The sequence below is a fragment of the Hydra viridissima genome, unplaced genomic scaffold (genome assembly GCF_058129835.1).
Source record: "Hydra viridissima isolate aposymbiotic clone 2 unplaced genomic scaffold, HvirCarnegie_v1 scaffold_5, whole genome shotgun sequence".
In the NCBI taxonomy this organism is placed as follows: Eukaryota; Metazoa; Cnidaria; class Hydrozoa; order Anthoathecata; family Hydridae; genus Hydra; species Hydra viridissima.
This window is the reverse complement of record NW_028324304.1, coordinates 13,367,502-13,392,519: the sequence shown is the minus strand read 5'-3', so window position 1 is coordinate 13,392,519 and position 25,018 is coordinate 13,367,502. Positions and strand designations below refer to the sequence as shown.

The following is a 25,018-nucleotide window of genomic DNA, read 5'->3' as shown; positions in this document are numbered from 1 at the left end:
ATGAGGGAACAAATACCGTATTCATTCTAATAATCTCCCCTCGCGGTATTGGTTTATCACATCAATTACTATATATTTAAATTAAAACCCCCTGTCTTAACAAAAAAAGTTATCTATTTACTGTGCATTTATGAAAACATTTAATTAACCTATATGTTGTGTATAAAACTAATCTCACAAGAGGCTTTAAAAAACTCGTTCCACGTTACGAGGCAGAGTAATTAAAGGAATACGGTATATTTAAACTACTGAACAATTACAATTTTAGTGATTTTAGCAGCTGCTAATGAAAGATAATTTTAAAACATAAGATAAAAGTGTTAAATTATCTGAAATCAGTAAGAAAAACCTTAGCAAACACATTTGTCAAGCAAGTATAATTTACATATTTTAAAGTAAAACTTGGTCATTAAAACAAATCTTGGGTCCCTCACAAGTAGGGTAGGTATTGTGTTGAGAAATTACGGGTGTAGAGAAAAGGAATACCATTATATGGCATTCGGTATACCAGTATTATGGTATAGCGAAGGTAAAAAAAAATTATTATTTAATGAATATTTAAAAATAAAGCAGGAAAACAAATGTAAAATCGAGTAAATGTAAAATCTACCGTCAGCATTACGTCCAGTGCATCATTCAGCTGAAATTTTCATTCAAGTACTCTCTCGAAAGTCTAAATCACAAAGAGTTTAGCGGCAGCAATTTAGTTTTTACAATTGAAGATGTCTCAGCTTGTAATAGATTCAAACCACATGTGATAAACTATTTCGAGATTTAGGACCTCCTTAAAAATTCAGAAAATCAGATTTACAACTAAACTGACTGGCGACTGTTCAAAAGACAGCTCAAAGCAGAGTTTAAAGCGTGTTTTTCTCCATAAAGGTAATTTATATGGTTCTATCCTGACTATAGATTTAATCTGTCTTCGTGAAGAACATAGAGAAATAAACGTAGTCATTTTGTTGATACATTATCACAACCAGAACTGGATTGTCTGTGTTGAACTATAAATGATAAGCTTCCTTTTGGACAGCAAAGAAAATGCATTAGAATTCCTTGCTTTCTTTTCTTATTAATGAATTGCCTAATGAAGGCGACTGTTTTAGTACTTCGCTTTTTTGGCTTGTCAATTAAAAATCAAGACTACTGTGTTTGACAGTCCATAGATTCAGGAGCTCAACAAATGCGAACCGGATGAAAATCTTCAGAGCGCATGGTAACCTGTATAGAAAATCTTTAAAGCGCGTAGTCATTTAAATATGAGTTTTCTTCATGTATTATATTTTAAATACCTTCCTTGTTGTAAACAAAAGACTTGTTAGATTTAAGATAAAAACATAAAGATTCAATATATTATTCATCTTTCAAATATTATTTAATATATTTTTCATATATTAATGCTTATTTAGTGTATTATTACATATTTACAGAAAGATTGAGAAATTTATTTACAGTTAAAATTAATGCAGCTTTAGTAAATTCAGCTTTTATAATTACATGGCTTTTCAATTTAAAACCAACAATCATTTATCAGGTGGATCAAAACCTATGGTGCTAAAAATTTCTATAAAATGTGCATTTATGATAAATGCAGCTTCAAAGAGCATCATTTCAAACGGCTGACAGTTCCAAAGTCTTTACACCAACTTCCGTTTAAATAATTTATAATTAATGCATAAGTAGTGCATAATCTTGCGAGTAACCTAAAAAATTAATAGATATATTAAAACATCTTAATGAAAAACAATAATACTGATAATAATAATAATAATAACAACAATAACAACAGCAACAACAACAATAATAACAACAACAACAATAACAACAACAACAACAACAACAACAATAAGGATGATGATGATTCAATCGTAATATCAACAACAATAATAATAGTAAAATCAACATAATAATACATAATATCAACCATAATCAAACATAATATCATAACACCAACAGTCAACAATCATATTCAAACATAGTAACAACAATAATAATAATATTAATAAAAGTAAAGTAAAAACAATTAGAAAGTAAATAGGACATAAAAAATCCAGGAAGGAATCTAATTATTGAGTGAAATTTTCTTGATTTAATACCCTTGCTGATCAAACTACAAAAGTTTAGGATCTTATTTCCATTTTGTGCGTCTGAAAAGTTCACACTTACTATTTCACTTACTTACATATTTATTTACTATTTTTTCTTCAGTGTGTTTTGATGACCGTGAATACGCGATAAGATTTTCCAAGGAACTGAAAACAGAAAAGGAAAGAAACACGCCACATTTAAGAATTAAAAGAAAAATTCTTGATATTTATGACATAAGTATGAATACCTTGTCTAACGTCGCTATTTTCCTGCGTGTAAGGAAACCAGTAATCATCAATAGTTAGGTTATTAACGCATTTTGAAATCTTGAAAAGAAGTGAACAAGTATTATAGCTCAAACGGTCATCAACTTTTGCAGTATAATATATTTAAGTAATCAATAAGAACCTCAAGCAGCTTTCTAGATCGTGGAAGTAAACCAGGAAAAGTTCGATCGAGCGAACTTGCTGTTGTCTGAAGGGATTGCAAGCCACCCTTGCAAATATTTTATTTAATCAACAAGTCGTAAAAGAAAAGTTTTAAAACAATTTTCAATAATCATTCAAGAAAAACTTTAAACTGAAAAAAAATGAAGAAATCAAGAAATTTTCTAACCTGCTGCTCCATAAAGTACAACTCAGATCTAGCTCGCTCGTCATTAGTAATAACAATCCCATCAATGCTTAACAGGTTGGGTTGGTGAAAAACCAAAAACGGACGATGCATCTGACGCCTTGCAACCTATTCATACAAACTTATACAAACTTACTTATACAAACAGTTCTAATAAAAAAAAAATTATTACCTTAAAAATATCAAATTTCACAACTAAAAATACTTTTAGATTTTAAAACGAAATGTAAAATAAAACTGTAATAATATCAAATTTTGAAAAGAACAAATAATAATATCAAATAATAATGATAATATCAAATAATCATAAAATCAAATCACAATAACAAATATCAATTTTTGAAAAGAAGACGAAATCTAGATAACAAAGTTAACTTACGGGATTTTCAATGACCGAAATTTCAAAAAGCTTCTTCAAACTCGTCAGCTTCTCAAATTCTGAAGTATCCTGTTATATGAGAAAAAAAAGAAAAAAAAAAAAAAACTTTTTAACGTTTTTTCTCCCACAAACATTTTTTTTTCAACATCACACAAACATCCCTTGATATTTTAAGTAATTGAATTTGTTTTATCCCTTTTGATCTTATGCTAAACAAATTGAATCACTTAAACAATTATAGAAGAACAGGTTGTTACTTTATTAACTTAAAATAACAAAACTTTTCTTTGGTATTTTTAAATTTAAAGTTGGCTTCATAGTCAGTTTAGCTTCATACCTGTATTCTGTTCAAACCAATGTATAATCTTTCTAAACACAGAAGCCCATCCAAGTTGTTTAACTTTTGTAGCCTGAAATGAAGGAACAAGAAGATTGAATCATCTCTTTAAATTAGTAAATAGCAGTTTCAATTAAAATGATTTTGTTTGTACTTACTCGTTAAGTTCAAAATGTAAATGAAGTCCCTGTTTTTAATAAAATTTCTTTTCTTATATATTTTTCTGTAATAACTAACCTGTTGCCTTCCATATGAAGCTCTTTTAATTTTTGCTGATTTGTAAATGAAAATTCGTGCAAAGACTACATGAGAACAAAATACATCATGAGCTGTGGTTTTCATAAAGCTCAAATTAAAAATAGCATTACATCAAACAGTGCAAAAAAAAAAACAAAAAAACATACAAAACATTTTAAAACATAGTTCATTAACCACAAAAAAATATCCCCCTATAACAACAGGGAGAAAGCTAAAATTGATAACCTTTATTTTATTCTTGTCAAGAACTAACTCTCTTAGTTCCCAAAGCCTTTCAAGCCCTTCTACTTTGGATATTTCATTACCTAAATAACAATAAGAGTAAACAAAACAAAACCAAAAAAAAGCTTGAAACAACTTTTTTTACTTGTATTTTGTATTCATTTTGTGCTCATAATAAAGTAACATGACCTGTGTATTTAAAAAAAAATTTATTAAAAGATACCAAAAAAATTATAGATTATCACTTGATGGTGCTGAATAAAATACAGATCCAAAAAATATTGTATCTCTCAAAAACTTAAAGAACTTTAACCTTGAAGGAACAAGGCTTTTAACGAAGGTAGACATCCCAACTGCAAAACAGCCATATTTTTTATACTATTGTACCTATAAAAGCAAAGTATGTTAAAAAGCCTAAAAACATTTTAAAATAAAAATAACTCTCAAAATGTTCAAAAAAGAATAGAAAGTTTAAAAATGTCATTAGGAAGTTATTTTTAATGACAAGCTAATCATATCGCCATTGCAAAAACTTCATTGAAACATAAATGCTAACATAATGTGTAAAAGTAAAAATGTTGGACCATAATCATACAACAACAACTAAGCAAGCTGCTCAAAAATTTAATTCCTCTAAATTAAACATTTTCAAAATGTTTCCAGAGAAAATTAGCATTCAACTCTAAATGAAGAAGCATTCTCTGCAAACAGATAACCAAATAATGGATACCACAAATTCAGGTAATTCTACTCATCAAACATTGGTTGATTGCCTAGTTTCAAGCTAACTTTCTCCCCTGACTGGAATTTTTTAACTTTGAAAAGCCTTTTTTTGCTACAGATGGATTCACAACTACCCAATATTTTTATTTAGGATTTTGCATCAAAAACTCATTTCTTTCATAGCTGAGCATCACTCTGATAATTTCTTTTAGCCCAACCTTTTAAATTGTGCAATCACAGTGGGTTCTTACTTTGATGAGAAATGCATTAATTTTTTGTTGCTGATAAACTACTATACATGTAGGGTTATTAAAAGGGCTTTTCTGAAAAGAAGAGTTTTTGTAAATAGCTGTTGAGCAAAAAATATTAAGACAAACCTTCAGGAAATAATTCAGAACAATTGTGATTTTTTATATTTCCCTCGACAATAAAACGTAACAAATATTGTTTTTCTTATTTTTCAAGTTAATCTTCTTATTACTTAACTTATATCTCAATATGCAAAATTTACAAACCATATAAAATAAATAGGTTTTTACTATAAAACTTGCAAACTATAAGTCATTAAATTTAGTCTGCAAATATTAAAACATAAACTGTGAGTGTCTGGATCAATCAAACAACAATTAACATTGTCAGTATTGGATGTCATTGTTTCCTTGTTCTTCACATATGCTGTTTTTAAATAGGGATGAAGTGTTCACCCAAATAATCAGTAAAACAAGATCAATTCATTACAAGAATCATCTACAACTTCTACTTAAGCTATATCACTAATGCTTTCTTAATAATACATAGCTTTTGATTAAGAGAAATTTTATTGAGAAATTATATTGAGAGTTTACATACTCATAATTGATAACAAACATGATACTGCAATCAACAAGTCCTTACCAGTAACACCAGTAATATTTGCAAATAGCACATCAAAAAATGTGTATATAATTTTAATAAATATTTATTACCCTAGATGCAACACTTCAAGCTTCTGTAAGATGGGTTTGTTCTGTTCATTTTGAGCATTATTTTCAAATGATTTAGGAAGAACACACTCAATAGAGTTGTAATTCAAGCATAAAACCTAAAAAAAAATTGTAAAAATAGAGATCTTTTTCTAAAAAGTGTCAATAAAATATAAATGCATGGAAAAAAAAAAAAAACAAGATGCAAAAAATTACCTTTAAGTTAACTAATTGAAAAATTGCATCAAAATGTGTCAAGTTATTTTGCTCCAAATTCAAACTAAAAAATCAAACTTTTACTTCATTTTTCTGATTATCTGGAATTATTTTTACTTGTAATTTTTTAATTAGAAACAAAGATAATTCAAGAAAGTCAGACAAATCAAAAATACAAAGCACCTCATATTTACCTCCTTAAGTTATTAAAGATGCTCTTACTGGACAATTCCACAGATCTTAGATTGCAATTTGGCATATCAAGTTCACATACTTCAAGAAAATTTGAATGGCCAAGTTTTTCAACTAAATAATCTGTTGTTAGCCTAAAAAGAATTGAAATTCTTCAACAGTTAAATATTTCAGAAATAAGTGTAGCTATAAAAAAATGCCTATATTCAATATTCAGAATAAATGTCCATATTCAGATTTATCAAATTAAAAAAGGAAATTTTTAGAAATATTTAATAATGAAGTATGATAAATATTTATTACATTTTATTAAATTATTAATTGTTATTAAATATCTCCATGTTCATTTTACTACAGCCTAAAAACTGTTTTATTTATTGGATTTCAACAATTTTAAGAAGAGAAGAGTTTTTAAAAAGGATACAAAATTTATTTGCTTTATTTTAGAGACATTGCAAAAAAAACTAAAAACACAAACTAAAATTAATTTTATGCAATATTTTTTTTATTATTAAGTCAGGAAGACATACCTGCCACCAAATCTATCTTTGGAGAATTCCACTTCTGATAGCTCCTACAGAAAAAAAAAAAAAGTGCTCTTTACAATTATGAACAAAGAATTTGTTTAACAAAAAACGATTATATACTTTTCATTATTTAGTTCTGATTACAACTGTTTTTGTTTATTGTACTAATTACACTTTTCTCTATATGCAATGTTCGTATTTCCAGTTCAGATTGTTAAAATACCCTCATTGAATGCATTTTCATAAATCATTTGCTAAAGTGGTATTTTAAAACTATCACAGGATTAAGAACTTAACAATTAGAACAAAAGGAGCTTACCACAGAAGTAGCATCTAGCATCTTTAAGCTATGAAGATGATAAATGGCAAACAATCGATAATTATTTGATTCTTTACACAGAGGATTTCCAAGTAAATCAAGTATGGATAAGGAAGACAGTTTCTAAAATATTTGTTTTTATCAATTTTTTTTATGTTCAACATAAAACCTTATTGATTCTTATTACCAATAATGAAAAATAAAATGTGAATATTAAAAACAAAAAAACAAAAAAAACAAGCAAGTAGAGCCTAAAATAAAAGCATTTATAGTTGTTGCTAAAAATAAAAAACAATTTTTATAACTAACCAAAAATTAAACTTTTAAAAATATATAAAAAAAAACTATAATTCAAAGAGTAACCTCCAAATTATGTAACAACAATTATGGAAACATACCTTTAAATAAAATATTTCTCTAAACTTCTTTATTTTATTGTTTCCAGCGTATATCTCTACCAAGGAGTTAGATTTCTATCAAGTGCAAATAAATTAAATGTTATTGCAATTACATATATTGTTAAGCTTGAAACTTTTCAAACAGATAAAAAAAAAAAAAAACCAAACTCTGAAGTTATTTGAATTTTTTGTAGAAAGTATTAAAGTGAACTTTCAGAAGTAAAAGTTAAACATATCCTAAAAGACTTGAAAATATATATGGCTAACTTGATAAGTTATCATTCTATACTAAACTATAATATTAGCTTTAAAATACAACCAGCACTATATTAATACTAATAAAACTCCAAGCTAGCTTATAATTTAGAACAAATTAGAAACTTTAGAACACCAAAAAAAAAGCCTTTAAACTAAAATCTTGGTATTTCTATCCATAACAAGGTTGCCTTTTGAAAGACTTTTGCCTAGAGCTAGTTTAAAATCCTCACTGAATTGTACTAGCACATAAAAAAATATTGGAAAACAATCTTAATGCTGTAACATAATATCTTTATAAAATTTATTTACCGATGCATGTAATCTTACCATCGCACAGTGACTAGAGTCTAGACAAAAAGTTTATTCTGGTAACATTTTTATCTAGATTCTCTTTTGTATAAAAAACTTAAGCATAAAAAATAAAATTAGACATATAAACCACAAATATGGTTTATAAAATATAGAGACAAAAGATTTACAAAATGATTGCGATTTGATCATAAAAAGATGGAAACCTTGAATTAATTATACACACAAAAAATTATACAAAAGATTAGGAATAACTTCAGCCAAAGAAAAAGCCTCTCCCAACACTATTGATACTGGAAGTGTCATATTTAATACTTTGTGCATTATCTTAATTACTAGACATGTCCTTTAAATAATCCATAATTTCAGATTTTATTCAATGGAAACAAGCTTTTTCAGTTTTTTTCTAGTTTTTAGTTTTTATTATTCACTTTAAGTCACTTTAAAACAGTTTTTGTTAATAAAGTACATATATATTTTTAATCTTTTCTGGATAAAACCAGAAATAATTAGATTTCTTTCAAAGTTAACAGTACTTGTTAAAAAAGTTGCAAAATACTGAATTAGTGAAAGCTAACAAGCTTGCACTAATTCAATATTTCTAAACTTCTAGGCTCTAGGTTCTAAAACCAAAATTTTCTCATAAATATAATTTGAAAGCACTCATGAAACCAGTCAATACAGAGTGTGTAGAAATTTATAAGAAAACGTTTTATAAAATCAAGCCTACTGCTCTAAAACATAATAAAAATGAAAAGTTGGATAAGTAAAATATCTTTATTTATCCTTTAGCAAGACAATCATTCAATATTTCCTCTTTTGGCAACAAATATTGCTACCAATTAGTTCTGAACCTTGAAGAGACCTTCTTGATGTAGGGCTCTTTCACTTTAGATCACTGCTTCATTATAGCAACAGAGTTTTCAAATGCAGATGAGAGGTGGCATAAACCTTAGACTCAACTTCATTCCAAATGACATAGTCTAAGTGATTCAGATCAGGGCTGCTCAGAGGCCATTTTTCATTACACTAGAACCCAAGCATATCAGTTGACAGCTATTTTTGAATTTATCTGACATTATGGCCATGAGCCCTATGCTGACAGAACACAACCTTTGTATCTGGAATGAAGTTGAATCTCCCCCAGGACAGAATCTTTTTTTTCAATACATCTAGGTAGACATCAGCTTTAAGCCATAAGGAAAAAAAACATGAGGTTTTTTTTTCCATCTAAGGCAATAAAGCCAAAAACCATAACTTCTACAGGGTGTTTCATTTGAAAATTATGGCCAATAATTTTTGGGATATCTCAAGCCCTTTTTAGGGTTTATAAAACAATTATTTCTACTGTTATAAACAAAATCAAAGTTGAAAAGCTTCTCATCAGAAAGTAAGATATTTGTTTTTTTCTACCTTTGAGAATAATTTACCAAATGACTGATACTTTTTCAAATCAAGGCTGATACTTTACCAAATCAACAGTCAACAACATTTGCACATCTGTCCAAGTCTAATCAGGTGGCAGTTGAGCAGGTTAAACCATTCTCATTTTTTGTGTAGATAATATAAGAGCAGACACAAGAACATGAAGTTGCAGTCAATAACTTGATGGCAGAAGTTACAGCTGATACCACAAAAGTGCAACAGAAAGTTGTATGTCATATAACCAAGTAAGATTCTTATCAAATAAAGCTAATTTCAGCACATGTGCATGCTTAATTGCATTATGGAGAAGTGATTTTATTTTTCTATTTTATTAAAAATATGTTTCCATCTAGTTTTTTGCAGGCTTTTTTTATAGTCAATATATACAACTGTTGTGTAATGATGTTACTAATTTTAGGCAATAAAATGATACTGTCATTAAAATCACAACAATATTATGCCTAGATATTAAATTAAACAATAATGAGTTGTTAAAACATGGATAAAAAACATCAAATATTTAATAAAATTATTTTTAAGTAATTGCATCAACAAAAAACAATATAAAACAAAGTAACAAAAAAAATTACCTGGAAGCCATTCAATGAAGCTACATGATTGTTATCAAAGGCAATGTAAGTAAGCTTATGAAGCTTTTCAAAGTTAAGTCCATCAAGAGATGAAACAATATTATTACTAATATCCAAAACCTGAAGATCAGTCAAATGATTAATACCTGATTAAGAAATGCAAAGTGAATAAAATTCAGATATCATTTCTGATTCAAGTATAGACCTCATTTTAACAATTATGGAAAAAAAAGATTATCTATTAAAACTTTTCTTATATTATTAACAATAATAAAACAAAAATTATATCAACAATAATAAGTTTAACAATACTTTAAACATGCAACAAAAATAAATTTAAACCGTCAATTTTTGAAATGCAATTGCCAGACAAATTCAACTCTTGTATTTTAGTGCAATTTTCCAAACCCTGGAGTTTTTAATGAGAAGGTGTGAATAAACATGATTCTATCTTGATAAAACAAACAAATGATAAATTTCTTTTCATAACATAGAAAAGTATTTTACCTCAATTTTAGTAATGTCATTATTATTGAATGATACCCACTTTAGATTCGTCAAATTCTCAATGTTTGAAATTTTACTTAGGTGATGATTTACCAGACATAAGCATGTTATCTGAAATTATTTCAAAATTTCAGCAAAAAAAATAATTCATTTAACTGGATAATATTTTCATAATAACAACTTTTTAAATATGCTTTTAATTTAAAATGAAAAGCAAAAAAGAATATTTCATTATTTCCACCTTTGTCATCCATTTTCCATCATGCTGAGAAACTCTTATTGGCCTATTCTCACTTAATAAAATTAGTGTATCCACAGTACTTTTCAAACTTAATGATCGAAACTCTTCAACATCAGTCCGGGAATTATCTAGTATTGCAGCTGGAGTAATGCGTGAAGATGAAACTAAATATAAAGCTCTCTGCACTTCTTCTTCTGTCACTGACATTCCATCTATGACAGTAAGAGTGCGTAAACGACCAATACAACGAAGCCGTATAGTGCTGCTCTTTAAAAAAAACATTTTCCACATTAACTGTAAAACATTATCTTATGATACCTTGTGATAGTAAAATATAATCATTGTACAATATATTGAGCATGTTCAAGTGCGTGATATATTTGAAACGTGATATAATAAATGGCATGACTATTTAAACCAAGCAGGATCCGTCTTTTTTTTTTGTGCAGTGTTTGAAAATGCAGGTAAATTCTAGGAAATATAGAGGATATTTTTATATTGAATTCTTACATGGACAATAGCCTAATGCTATTATTCAACAGCAGAAGGAAACATCTCTTCAAAGTCAACAGTGTATTTGTGGTACAAGAAAAAGTCCCTTGGATAATGAGCAGTTTGGGTAGCTGTCCACCTCAACCTTACAATAACACTAGCCCTCACAATGCTACAGTAACTACAGATTTTTTCAACATGGCATGACACACTGATCAGTCAATCAGCCTATAGCCCTGATCTAAACAAATGCAACAGGTGGGTGTTTAAAGGTTTGAAGAAGTCTCTCTGACAACATGATTTAAAGTGTGCAAAGAAATGAGGGAGGCTGCACAGCAGTGGTTTAGGTCACTTCCAGTTGATCAATATAAATGGAACTAAAACATTTGTATTATTATTGTAAAAATGTTATGAGGTGGTGTGATGAAGACTAAATTATGTGGATATAGCATGCTTTCTTGTTTTATTATTATGCAATAAAAATATTGGAAAATTCCTAATACTTTGTTGAACATGCCGAATGCATTGTATAATACTTTATGGACTTACATTCATCCAAGGATTGTGTGAAATATTCAATACTTTTAGTGCTGGAAAACAGTTCTTCAACAATGAGACTTCATTTCGAGTATGCTGAAAACAGTTCCATGTGATATCCAAATGATAGACATTGGGCAAAATCTAAAAAGCATCAAATAAGTTAACTATTTCATAGCTACTTATGGAAATAATATCAAAGCATTAGCTTGAACCATTCAAGTACTAATTGAAAGCCAACCTTAGGCTCATATTTTAAAAAATATATTTGTCAGCTGTTGAGGATTAAATAAGTATTTGCTTTAAGAAAACTCCAGGCTCTATAAATATTTTTATCTTCGATCATGAAATATTGTGACCAGTTACTGAACAAAATCCAACCTGATAATTGTTGTTTCCAACATTTGAAATTTTATAGACAAAAATACTGGAGCAAATACTAGACTGTTTTTTGTTTTGTTTTAATCAATTCCAAGAAGTATTTAAAAGAAAAATTAAAAATACTTTTTTTTTAATAAAAAAAACACCTAATTGCCACTAAACCAGGTAGCAATTTTAACATATTATGTAGAGACTTTAAATACAATTACTCAATAAAATTAAATAGAACTATATTGGTTGTTTTAAAATATGACTATTGAAAAAAAAAACCCTTTGGGGAACATTTGCAGAAGAGCTTTAAAATGTAATTCTAAATCATTTTTATACACTTATTTTAACAAAGTAAAAAACTATACAAACCCTGAGACCATCAAAACTTTGAACTTGATTGAAACTAACATCAAGATACTCTAAGCTGCTCTAAAAAAATAGGTTTAATGTCTATGAAAGTGGCATTTTTTTCCTTCCTTATAAACTATCAAAAGTTTATTTTTTACAAAACATTTTGTCAATCACCATAATGAAAATAGTATGAAACAAGAACTTTTTTTTTAATTCAACTTTGCTATTTTTAAAATAGTAATTATGAAATACCAATAACAAAACCACCCTATTTAAAAAAGTTAATAAGAGGAATCTCTATTCTGTCCTTTTCACAGTGGTTCCACTTACCTATACTTATCAATTATAGAGTTTGGAAATCTTTTTAAAAATGGGAGCAAATCAAAAAATTTGCTACTATGTCACTGGTCAAATGATTTGGGAAAAGGTTTAAACACATTTAAACAAGATGAAGGGAAGGAAGGAGGGATGGGTTGATTTAGAGAAGAAAATGGATTATAAACACTTTAACAAAATATTTCTAACTGAAAAATCTTTCAAACAAAATACAAATCTTATTTTAGTTACCATTCCGCCAAGCTCATTGATAGACGTTAGCTCATTAAAACTCAGAACTAGCCTTTTGAGCAACTGAAGAGATGAAAGTAACTTGACACGTGACAAACCACAATCATGTAAGTTTAATACCTTACAAAAAAAGAAAAATATTAACACCATTTAAACTATTATTACATATTTGTAAACTCAAATTTCAAGAACACATTTGCTGTAGAAATTCCATGAATGTTCTTAGAGTTCATCTGATATGCTTATGCAATAAAAAATTAATGAAATTTTACTGTTATTTTGGAAAGGTTTGTTTGCCTAGACTGATGCAAAAGAACTTCCTCTGTCAAAAATGTCAGCCTAAAAAACATTTTAAATATTATTGAAAAGATTAGCAATAATAATAATATATCCTACTTCATTTGGTGAGGCTTTAGTAGGTTAAGTGATTTTAACTGTTAATAAAGATAATATATTGTTTGGCTTGTCTTCAAAAAGTATTAAAACACTTGGGAACTAAAAATGGAACTAGAACTTATAGAAACTTTCAGTATCTATTCTTAGTTAAGTAGATCTAAATCTAAAACAACAACAGCAACAACAACGATTGATAATAATAATAGCAATAATATTAATAATAATAATAATAATAATAATAATAATAATAATAATAATAATAATAATAATAATAATAATAATAATAATAATAATAACAATAATAATAATAATATTAAGAATCAGTAAAAATCCGTATGTTATATATTCATCTCACTTACTGAAAATACAATTTATCATTAATTACTTTAATTACTATATACTTTCATTATTTTTCTTAGTATAAAAATTATCATTAGATTGCACTTGACCTTGGTTTTGATTTTAATACAGGCTCCATCTTTAAGACTTCATGATCTTTAGCAATTTCTTTTGCATCTGCCTCACTTATGTTGTTTCTTTGATACGCAGGTTTAACACCCACACCTGGTAAGATCTTGGAAAACATATCTATCAATGGATGAGTTGCCTTTAAAATATATATTTAAATTTTTTTAAAAATATTTAGACAAACAATTAAATCTTAAAATTCTGCAACTAAAATATTTTCTGATAGAAAAAGAAAATTTTTAAAACAAACTTTCATTTGTTCATTTAGGAGCAAAAAACTGTATTACACAAAGTTGAAAAACCTACTTCAGTTTGATATTCGAAATCCACAATGTACTCAATAAGAACCATACTAGGATCAAACACAAACCATGAACACTGTCTGGCTGTGCAATCACAAAGATTGTTTGGCTTTACATATCCTTTGTTTAAACATCCAGATCCTATGTGTGTTTTGGTTTTGTAAACAGAGTTTCTTCCTGGATATGATAGCTGGTTAATTCTAAATTATGAGTTTATGATTCAATAAATCTGTTTAAATCCTCAACTATGATTAGATATATTATAAAAAATATTGTATACTTTATTTTATAAATATGACATTAAATTGTAGAACAGCAATAAAGTCAAAAGTTTAAAAGCTCATAGAGAAAATGAAGATTTGTAACCATAAATTTGTAACTACCATAAAACTTCTCTTTATACAATTTGAACTTAACAAGGGAATTCTGAGACGAATTAACTCAATAACTATTTAGCAATATTACGCACAAAAAAATCTCACTTTCGATCTTTTACAAATGCTGTAGTCTTCCCAATGAGAACTTTACAAACAAGTAATTTCCCTAAGAAAAGAAAAAAAATTCAAAACAAAGAATTTAAAAAATCAAAAATGACAATTTTTCAAGGCAAAAAGTCTCATCTTTAAGTTTGGAATACTGTAATATGATCTCTAACAATTGATTTTAGTACATGGCTAATGGAAATGCATTTAGTTACAACTATTATGCCAGAATTACCATAGTGAAAATCAATAACATTTCCTACAGTAAGACTAGCAACAGTAGTAACAAACAACTCAATCATAATCATTTACTAAAGCTTAGTTATAAGCATCTTGAAAGCAAACTCAACAATGTATTTGATGCTTTCTGCTGTGAAAAAAGTTAACCAAAAACAATCTTTGAAATAACATGCACAAAATTTTAATTCAAATATAAACTCCTGCCCCATCATTAAGAAACAAGGTAGTTTGAGGTGATTTATAACCTTTGTTTACCCATGGTTACAAGCAATTTAGGCTTTATAAAAGTTATTCTTGAACAGAGTCTAAAAAAGAGTAAAAACTCCATTTACCATATCTACAAATGCAATAATCTTGAATGCTACGGTCAGATACATTTTCTAAAAAATTTTTCATGCGCTTTTTGTCAGCAATATGAATGCTATTAGTTAACTTTACAGCCATATCTTCATTCTAAATTATATTTCCTTTTAGAAACAATACTTTAAATAAAATATTAAACAATGAAGAAATAAATCATAAAACTCCAAAGAAAATAACAGTAATTTTTATTTATGATTTACTTCATTAAAAGAGAATCCATCTTCAAGGACCCTTTCTAAACAAAATTCAGTACAAGGGTCAGGTATGAAGAACAAATAATCCATTAATTTGCGTCCTTGGCTATAAAAACAAGAACATTAAATTAATAGGAAAACTACAACCACAACCTAAGGAGTTCAATCAACTGTAATTGAAACACTAACTAAAAAACCTCTGCAATACCTCATTATAAAGCGAAAGTCTTAAGCAAAAAAAAAAACAGGAAAATCCTTTTCACTACTATATCTGAATTGTAAGATTTCTTTTCACTATTGATTCTTACAACTTTAAACAACTTTAGTATTTTCATAATTTAACTTAAAAGCATGATAACATTAAAGTTGAAACTTTAAAGAATATCTTTTTTCTTTGTTCCTATTATCAATCTTCTAATTATTACTCAATTATTACTAGCCTAACAGCTTGCTTATTATCTTCCATTCTTACTAGCCTAACAGCTTGCTTATTATCTTCCATTCTTACTAACCTAACAGCTTGCTTATTATCTTCCATTCTTACTAGTTTTAAGTTAGATCTATTAATTATTTGTTTTTACACAGGATAAACATAGGGTTGTTTATATTACACTTAAGTAATCATACTTCAAACTATTTTATAGTTAACATCAACATTTCAAGCATAAATCCAAAGAAAGATAAAAAAAGTATATCAAGGTTTTGATATAAAATATTACCACATCAACAACAGCCAAAAAAATACAAATAACAAAGTATACTTGTAATTTATTTCCTCATTTCCAAAAAGTACTTCCACTTTTTTGTCAAAGTTTAGTTTTGAAATCCGATTTTGTACTCGAAATATTTTGTGAATCTTCAAACTTTCTATCTTCCAATGCTACAAAGTTAATTAATACAGAAGCTTTACTTTTTTTTAATAGACCAATTTTACAAAGCAATTTCTTTTCTATTAAACAAATATGTGACATATGTGACACTGGTGTAACATATGTCACATTGTTTAATAGAAAAATTCAATTTTGGGTCCTAAATTCACAGCTATTTAAAGTTTATTATTTCTAAAACTCAAAGTTGAGGTCAAATTTTTTATCCAAGCAACAGTTTTTAAAGAGTTTATAAATATATGGATTTATATATTTTATTAAACAAACAAACTTATCACCGTCTAATAATAACAAGCCATATATAATTTAGAGGAATGAACAGCCATACACTTTTGCAAGATGTTTAAAGATGCAGATGAGTGCTTCTTAAGTAATGTTTAATAAAAGAAGTTAAAATTTAATACTCTCCTAAATTAATATAAACTTAATTTTACTTTTTTTACAAATTGAAGGTTAAAAAAAAACTTTATTCTACCATATATTTACCATATATACCAGTGTATAAGTCAACCTGGTGTATAAGTAAATTAAACACATGACTATTCTCTTTTAGTTATAATTAAAAAACTTTATAAAAAGTAACAAAATTGATTCAAATTATTTGGTATGTAAGTTAATTTAGTGCATAAATTAAGGTCACTTTTTTGATTGAAATCTAAAAGCATTGTAATAAAACTCTTTACCTTATATTCATGAGCAAAAAATCGTGATTGAACAAGATCATGACAAGAGTGATACCTTAGTAGTAAAAGAATTTTTTCTTACAAGAACGAACGCGTAAAAAGTTAGTTATAGATAGGGGATAGAAATATTTAAAAAAATTTGCTTTTTAATTAATTATGAAGGAAAAAAACTTTATTTAAAATCAAAAGAATTTTTTTTTTTTAAATTAAAAGAATTTTATTTACTCAAAAGAATTTTTTTGTTTTTAAGCTTTGGAATATTGAATAAAAACTAAACGTTGCGAGAAAGTAAAAGTTTGTTGAAATACAGTTGACAGGGAAAAAGATTACAAAAAAGTTAATTATATCTTTTATTGAATTTAGTTAGATTTCTAATGATTATTAAAAAAATCCATTTTTATTTCTAAATTTATGTTAAATACTTTAGCATTCTGCATTAGCTTCCACATTGTCATAAAAAATTTTACCATAAGTCAGTATCTATTCCTTCCTCAAACCTAATGTTCCCACCAGACACAAACTCAATGCGAAGATAAGTAATTGACTGTTCTTTCCATTGTGCTAGTTGTTTTACAATTTCTTTGTATATCAAATAAAGTCTAAATACCGAAAATTGATTTTTTTTGTTTCCTTTTTTTTGTTTCCTTTTTTTTAGAAACTCTTATTTATGTCAAAGTAAAGAAAAAAAAAACAGATATGATTTAAAGATGAAAAGGTTGCAAATAAGTACTTCTGATAAGCAGCTTCCCTGACTCTAACTCTGTTGATCAACAGCTTTAGTTTTTCAGCTGCATTTTTTTGAAATTCCTCCAAACTCTTTGCTTTTTCATTTGCCTCTGATGCATCAACTAATGAGTAAAGATAATCTTAAACCAATACAACTTATTAATAAATTAAAAACAAATATTTGATCCTAGAAAAACCTTCAATAACTTTTAAATTTGTTTCTGCATATCAATTTGATTGTAGACTTAGTTTATGAAAATCTAAATATATTTTAATGTTAAATTTTGACAATCAAAAAAAAAAAAAAAATCATCAAATGTAAAAAGAAAATAGGAAGCAAATCTAAAAAAACAAACAGCATTACCACTATTTGAAATGTTTTGCAATTGTGACTGCTCGAGCTCTCTTTCAAGCTATTATACATGAATAAATACAAAATATCTTCATAAATATAAAACTTTTTTATTATCTATTACAAATATATAATAACTTAATATTGAATATAGTTTGTAAATAACAATGCTTTTGCCAAGCACTTTTCATATTGTAAAAATAAATATCATTGCTATTTTAAAATCCAAAAACAAGATTTCTAGAACAATAGAAATTCCATTTCTATTACTTCAAACGGATGAAGGAATGGAATGGAATTGTCTGACAAAATATGAAAGTAGAATGTTAAATAAAAAGTAATAATATTTCGATTTCAAAAAGAATTCCTGCTGCATCTCTGTTTATATATGAGTCCTTACTTTTCCATAAGGTTCCTATTAACATTCTTTGAATAATTTTCATTTTAAATGTATAGGCTACTACTTGTATTACACATCTCTGCACTAGTAGCCACTGTGTAGGCTAATACTCATATTACACATCTACAGCAGTCTGTGAATGCTATGAAAATTATTAAATTCAGCAGACTGAAAGATCTTCAATAGAGCATTTTTGAATCAGAAAGCTAAAAAACAGCAACCACAAGGAAACAATAAGTAAGCCCCAAATACATAAGATAAATGGATTATTACAGTAATTTAGTAAAAACAACTGAATCATAGTTTTATATGTAAAATTTCTTTTTTTTTTCATACAATTAGAACAGTGCTGGTTTGTAAGAATTTAATATTTGTATTCATATTTTATATAGAGATTTTAGCAAACACATGTCTGCTGCTGCTATTATTGGTTCATGCCTTACTGCAAAAACTGCTGGTTTTCGCAGTAAGGCATGAACCAATAATAGCAGGGATTAAAAAAATAAAATTTTGAACATATTACTCTTAAACACACCAAAAGTTCTGCGGTGCGTCTAATTTTGTAGAACTGGTGAATTTCAAGCTTGAATAACATTTCAGAACATCAAGAAGTTCTATGGCATTATAAACTTTATTAGAAGAATTCTTTGGGAACTGTCTTTCAGGTAACTATAATTCAAGCTCACTTGATTTTGTTAGTAATTTCAAAATAAAGGCAACTCTATAATACTTGTTACACTTTTTTTATTTTTCTTAGTTTTAGCTTTTGATTTTTTCTGTTTAACCAAAGCATTCTACTGATGTTGACATAAAGAACTCAACTGTTGTTACAAAGAAGGTTATTGGACAATAAGAATTCTATAAGGTTCTCATTAGAAAGAAGCATTGTAATTACTATAGTTGTAAGTGAAGGCAAATATACATGATAAACAAAATTTCTATTAAATACTTTTTTATTTATTCAATTAAAAATCAAGTCAACATTTGATAAGTGTAATCTAATAATTTATACTTTAACTTGTGCAATAAAAAAAAATTCATAAAAAAAAGAAAAAAAAAAGAAATAGAGGAACAGAATAATATTGAGAAAAAAGCTCTTAACATGTGCAAAATGTAAAATAATTTTATCATTATTCAGAACACATAATTTCTGCAATCAAGATAATTGACTTATAACATGGACAGACAATTTTGGTAAAAAAAGGCTCTTTTATTGTATTTCAGGTAGCAAAACATTCTTTATTAAAAACACATGGCTAAATTTTTTGCCCACTTTAAACACTCATTGTAATGAAAATTAAAAAATCTACAACATTTTTATACTGGACATAAAATGGTACTGTCATGATAATAACTTTTATCTTAAATTTATTTTGATTTATTATTTTTTCTTTTTCATTTACATCTTAAATTTTATAAGTGTATTCTCTACTCAGTTTTCATCTCTAACAAAATAAATCATTTTTTCACTAAGCCTTGTAGAAATCTATGGACTTCTGATCTCAAATCAACACTCAAAACACTGTAAAGAATTGGATCAATAACACTATTACTGAATGCTAATAGAACAGTAATAATTGTAAATGTAGGATGCAAAAATCCAAGAAGCTTTGCTGCATCGTGTACAAATAATGGAATCCAAAATGTCAAAAATGTTACAACCATTCCAAAACAAACTTTTACAGCTTTGTAATGCTTTTTGGAGCTGAGGTGTTTAACTTCATTAGCATCAGAGTCATGTTGACAAAATGACTTTCTCTGTTTCTTAATTTTCTTTTGATGAGCTCTTGCAGTTCGGTAAATACAAATGTTTGAAATAAGTAGCACCAGAAAGGATACCAAAATAAGAGACAAGGATATAATATCATAAACAATGGCTTGAGCCAAATTAGGAACCAACAAAAGCAACAGTGGTAGCACCCATGAAACACTGATAATGATATAAATTTTGGGTTCAGTAAGCTTGCTGTAGTGGAATGGAAACTTGATGTAAATGAACCTATCAAGAGTAAGCACAAGCAAGTTTGTAAACAAGCAAGCAACAAATATAGCCATGTAGCGTTGTAAATAGGTTTTGTAGCAGTTTTTGCAGTCTGAAAATCTCTTATTCCAATATGTTATTGCAATCATCACTTCAATGCATCCAAAAATACAGTGGGAAAACAAAAAACTTCTCAGAAATTTATTGGAGTGTAATTTAAACAGTTGACTTTTAGATGCAATGACAAATATTACCACCAGATTTACAACTACAATAAAACATCCTTGAATCAAAAAAATATACAACCACTTGCGTGATGCATCAGTGGCTTCAAAAATGTCACTGATGCGTTTCTCATTGTGTGATGTTATGTTATTCATTATATCTTTCCTCAAACTAAAGCCTTTTTCTAGTCAAAACTAAAATATTTTTATAAAAAGTTTTAAAACTATTCTAATAACAAAATTTTTATCTCTATAAATCTTTTTATTAAAGAACTATTTTTAAAAGACAATAGAAATAAAATATATTATTTAGGTTTGAGAAGGAAAAAAAAAAAAAAAAAAAAAAAAAAAGAAACAGAAACAGAAACATTTTTTTATGAATTAACAAATTGAAATAAAAAGAACCAGTGATGCTTTTCATTTTCAAGAAATGCAAACTTTTCAGTTCATTGTTTTCTTTTTTAAATAGATAATAATGAATACATTATTTATTAATATGAGATCAAAACAAGACTGTCTCAAAAAGACCTTTTAATAAGAACAGGTGTGTTAACTATAATTTGTATCTGCGTTTTACAAATTTTTGGAAAAGTTTAAAAGAAAAAACATTAAACCCAAAAGCAAAACTAAAATAAAAATTTAAATTAAATCAAATACAGATTTTATATAAATATGTAAATAATAAGTATATATAAAGCAACTTAAAAAAAAGGGTGCCAAAACAAACAAAAAGTTACAGCTAAAAAAAAAAAAAAACAAACTTCTTTCATTGTGTAGCAAATCTTCCTTGTGTTTATATCAGAAATTTCCTGTAAAATGCACATTTCTTCTCTTAGTAAAGACTTGACATGGTAAAACATTCTTGTTACTTTTTTAATTTGCATCCTGTAAAAAGTCTTCTTTTTTAGAACAGTTGACTAAATGAAAAGTTGAAAAAATTCTTAAATGTAAAAAGAAAACTAAAAATAAAAATGAAAGTAAAAATGAAAGTGAATATATATATATATATATATATATATATATATATATATATATATATATATATATATATATATATATATATATATAGATATCTGCAACATTACATACATACATACATACATACATACATACATACATACATACATACATACATACATACATACATACATACATACATACATACATACATACATACATACATACATACATACATACATACATACATACATTATTAGTTACTATAATTATTTCCTTTTTTATTAAATATGTTTTAAAATACTATAACAACACATAACATCAGTACTATAGCAATAAAAACTATTAAAGAATAAAGGTAAAAAACCTCAGCATATTTTTTTAACCCTTGAGACATATCAAATGAATCTAAATGATTTATCCAAGGTAAATGATGAAGAATATATGTAGTGCAGTTAGCTAAGAAACCAATAGGATTAGCTGATGACATTGGATCATTCAAACTTAGTGAGACAAGATTAGGTAAGCAAGCCAAGTTTGTCATATCCTATAAAATTTAGGTCTTATTCAATTGACATTAAAAAAAATTATCTCATCAAAACAATATCTTACTATTTTATACTTTTAACAAACTTAGCATAAACCATAAATAGTCAAAGAATTTGTCAAAACTAAAGATATAAACTTAAGTTGTGCACCATAACTATTTTTATATATACCTAAGTGGCACTGTACCGACTTATTAAACAAAAGAATTCTAAACTAATGCATCTTTAGTCAGAAGTAAAACTCAACAGTTTGGTTTTCAAGTAATTATTTAAAAATTATCATGACACATTTGATGCCATAGAGGAACACTTACTTTTAAGGAACAAATCAAGTTTCCTGAGAGATTTAGTTCCTCCAATTTCATATTGCAGCCCAGTGAATTACCTTTAAAAATAGTAATGGAACTACATTAAAATAAAATACATTCTTGCTTAGATTAATATAGTTGATTTTTTAAAACAAATTTCAAGTTTGTATTTTTTCTTTGTTAAGTAATATTTAGTGTCAAAAAATTAAAAAGTGGAGCATAATTTAGATACCTATTTTTAAAATATTATTATCACTGAGATTTAAATTTTGAAGTTCTTGCAGTTTTGACAAGTTCTAAATTAGAAAAATGAAAATGAATTTGAAATGAAGAGTGAAACTGTAATACTAAAGCATGAACATCATCTGAAATGAGCGTCAACAATAAATGATCAAATGGAACATTTCAGCATTTTTTAGTTGTTATGAAATCAAATGAATATTTTGCTTTGATTTTTAAAATGACACAAATTGCAAATGTCAACAAAAGAATACTTACTTCTATAAAATTAATCTTGTTTTTATTTAACCATAGAACTTTAAGTTTAACAAGTTGAGACAAATTTTCTATTCTTTCAATTTGATTGCTGTATAAATAAAGCTTTTCTATCTTGAGATTGCTTTCCAGTGCTTCAACTTTCTATAAAAATATTTAGCCACAGAATAATTTTAATAAAATGCTATAGATGTATGAATGTAATTGTTTTAATTGCAGTTTTGGAAAAAAAAATCAGCCACATTTATATAGGACATTCAAGAAGAAGGGGTAACTCTGTGGTACATGCATTCATACTTACATTTAATGTATATAGAATAACAATAATTCTTACAAATAAAAAATATCTCTACCTGCAGATTTCCTTCACATATCCACAGTTCTTTGAGATTAACAAGTTTATCTAAGTTGGCTATTTTTGAAATATTACACCCAATAAATTTTAATGATATTAAATTAATGCACCAATCCATATAAGGAATTTTAGGTATACTACTCAAGAAAAGCTCTAAGTGTTCAATGTTCTTCAGAGCAGATTTGTCCTCTTGTAGGCCATTGCATGCACACTAGAAAAATTCATCAAAGTATGGGACTTAAAAAAATGCGTTGTAAATTTTAAGGTAGTGAAGTGCACTATTATGACACAAATAATAAATTAACTTACAATTTCATTTATCCAATAAATATCTTCTTCAACATTGGCATCCATTTTCAAACCAGCATCAAGAAACTATGACAATCTTCCATATTGAAAAACAATTTACATGAGCTAGTGCTTATAATAAATATTTATATATATATATATATATATATATATATATATATATATATATATATATATATATATATATATATATATATATATATATATATATATATATATATATATATTTAGATATATATATACACATTCAACTGAGTATACAAATACATATTCAACTGTGTATGGTACTTAAAGTTTCATGCCTTGTGGCAATTATCAGCTATGACTAACTACTCAAAAAAAGTTACATATATATACAAAACTTTTAATGTATATTGTATATATACAAGATGGGAATGCTAATTAAACATAACCCAATATAAGGTTTTAATAGTACAAATGTAATAAAAATTTGACAAAAATTTGAAAATCAAAACATAACTCATTGGGTAAAATTATATAATTTCTAATTAAATCTTAAAAAAATGCCAAAGTAAGCTGTTAAACAATTTAATGTTTAGTAATAAAAGTAAAAATAATTAACTTTGAAAATTACAGATAATAGATAAAAATCAACAATTAATTTTATAGAACTACAGTTTTTTTTATTTACGCTATGGCCCAACTTGTAGCAAAAATTGTTTTCTTTGCATAATACTCAAACCAAATTTTGACTGTGAATAATGGTGTTTTAAACCAGGTTTGTACAAACAAAACTGAGGGTAGTATAGTTATAGTACAACTACTTTTTTCCATACTGACCACATTTTAGAACCTTTTGATTAATACCATAACAAATAGAATAATATGATGAGATAAAAATTGTGACCAAATGCAGCTTCCAATTTAGTACAACTAGCATTAGATATCCAGTATTGAATATTGTTGTGGGACAGTCCAATAACTAAAGGATAACAACATGATTTAAGATATTTTACGACTGCATCAACTACTATATGACCAGATTCTGATCTCAACTCTGGAATTCCAATAAGCTTTGTGGTGGCATCAAGAAATAACAAGAGTAGAACAATTTAATATAACTGCTACATTACTTCTTCAGTGACATTTAACAATAGCTTTGTATCTCAATGATCAACTAATTTTCTAGGCTGGCAATCATCTTTTCTTCCTTTGGTAGTTAATAGATTATTTTTAGAAAGTATTATACTAGAAGTACCTGAAAAAGGTACTAAAACTATGATGGAACACAAGGTGTTAAACAGAGATTCACATGCATATTCTATTAACCAAATATTGCTTTTGCTTCTTGTATATTTTGAACTAATAGTACTTCTAGAAAAAAGTACAATAATTATACATGTATAAATATTTAAGCGTCTAAACCATAGTTATTAGACAATGTTAACAAAATATTTTTTTAAAAACTAAAACATTAAAAAAAA

General features: G+C 26.8%; 2 protein-coding genes across 8 annotated transcripts; both read right to left on the bottom strand.

Annotated features, from left to right (window-relative positions):
- Positions 1 to 1,546: 1,546 nt before the first annotated feature.
- LOC145189166 (leucine-rich repeat-containing protein 9-like) lies at positions 1,547 to 23,693 on the bottom strand. 7 transcript variants are annotated; one of them, XM_090086934.1, is made up of 41 exons: positions 23,574 to 23,688; positions 23,263 to 23,475; positions 22,913 to 23,053; positions 22,647 to 22,710; positions 22,421 to 22,491; positions 21,926 to 22,105; positions 21,363 to 21,518; positions 18,009 to 18,057; positions 17,649 to 17,766; positions 17,386 to 17,517; positions 16,919 to 16,973; positions 16,110 to 16,228; positions 15,355 to 15,454; positions 15,124 to 15,244; positions 14,552 to 14,612; positions 14,074 to 14,269; positions 13,749 to 13,906; positions 13,176 to 13,242; positions 12,904 to 13,023; positions 12,355 to 12,414; positions 11,626 to 11,757; positions 10,585 to 10,851; positions 10,344 to 10,454; positions 10,179 to 10,245; positions 9,837 to 9,982; positions 7,255 to 7,329; positions 6,857 to 6,979; positions 6,541 to 6,584; positions 6,013 to 6,144; positions 5,819 to 5,882; positions 5,606 to 5,721; positions 4,231 to 4,304; positions 3,921 to 4,000; positions 3,675 to 3,739; positions 3,438 to 3,510; positions 3,101 to 3,169; positions 2,704 to 2,829; positions 2,497 to 2,583; positions 2,336 to 2,414; positions 2,195 to 2,252; positions 1,547 to 1,703 (listed from the first exon to the last, which is right to left on the bottom strand). In XM_090086934.1, coding segments are annotated over exons 1-41 (4,215 nt in total). In that variant the 5' UTR covers positions 23,619 to 23,688; the 3' UTR covers positions 1,547 to 1,702. The 7 variants fall into 7 exon arrangements, 3 of the variants coding, with proteins under 3 accessions (XP_089943060.1, XP_089943062.1, XP_089943061.1); XM_090086936.1 differs by having other exon boundaries at positions 13,749 to 13,887; positions 23,574 to 23,652; XM_090086935.1 differs by lacking the exons at positions 16,919 to 16,973; positions 17,386 to 17,517; positions 17,649 to 17,766; ... (6 more) ...; positions 23,263 to 23,475; positions 23,574 to 23,688 and having other exon boundaries at positions 15,355 to 15,389; positions 16,110 to 16,133.
- LOC149888804 (uncharacterized) lies at positions 19,338 to 20,830 on the bottom strand. The gene has a single exon (XM_090086940.1). The coding sequence runs from the start codon at positions 20,755 to 20,757 to the stop codon at positions 19,855 to 19,857; it is 903 nt and encodes a 300-aa protein (XP_089943066.1). The 5' UTR covers positions 20,758 to 20,830; the 3' UTR covers positions 19,338 to 19,854.
- Positions 23,694 to 25,018: the final 1,325 nt, after the last annotated feature.

Coding starts and splice junctions, on each gene's coding strand:
- LOC149888804 (XM_090086940.1), bottom strand. CDS start 20,757: ATGAATAACATAACATCACACAATGAGAAACGCATCAGTGACATTTTT.
- LOC145189166 (XM_090086934.1), bottom strand. CDS start 23,618: ATGGATGCCAATGTTGAAGAAGATATTTATTGGATAAATGAAATT. Junction 15,455..16,109: donor AATGAGGAAATAAATTACAA/GTATACTTTGTT, acceptor TTGTTTTTATAG/CCAAGGACGCAAATTAATGG. Junction 15,245..15,354: donor ATGGATTCTCTTTTAATGAA/GTAAATCATAAA, acceptor AATATAATTTAG/AATGAAGATATGGCTGTAAA.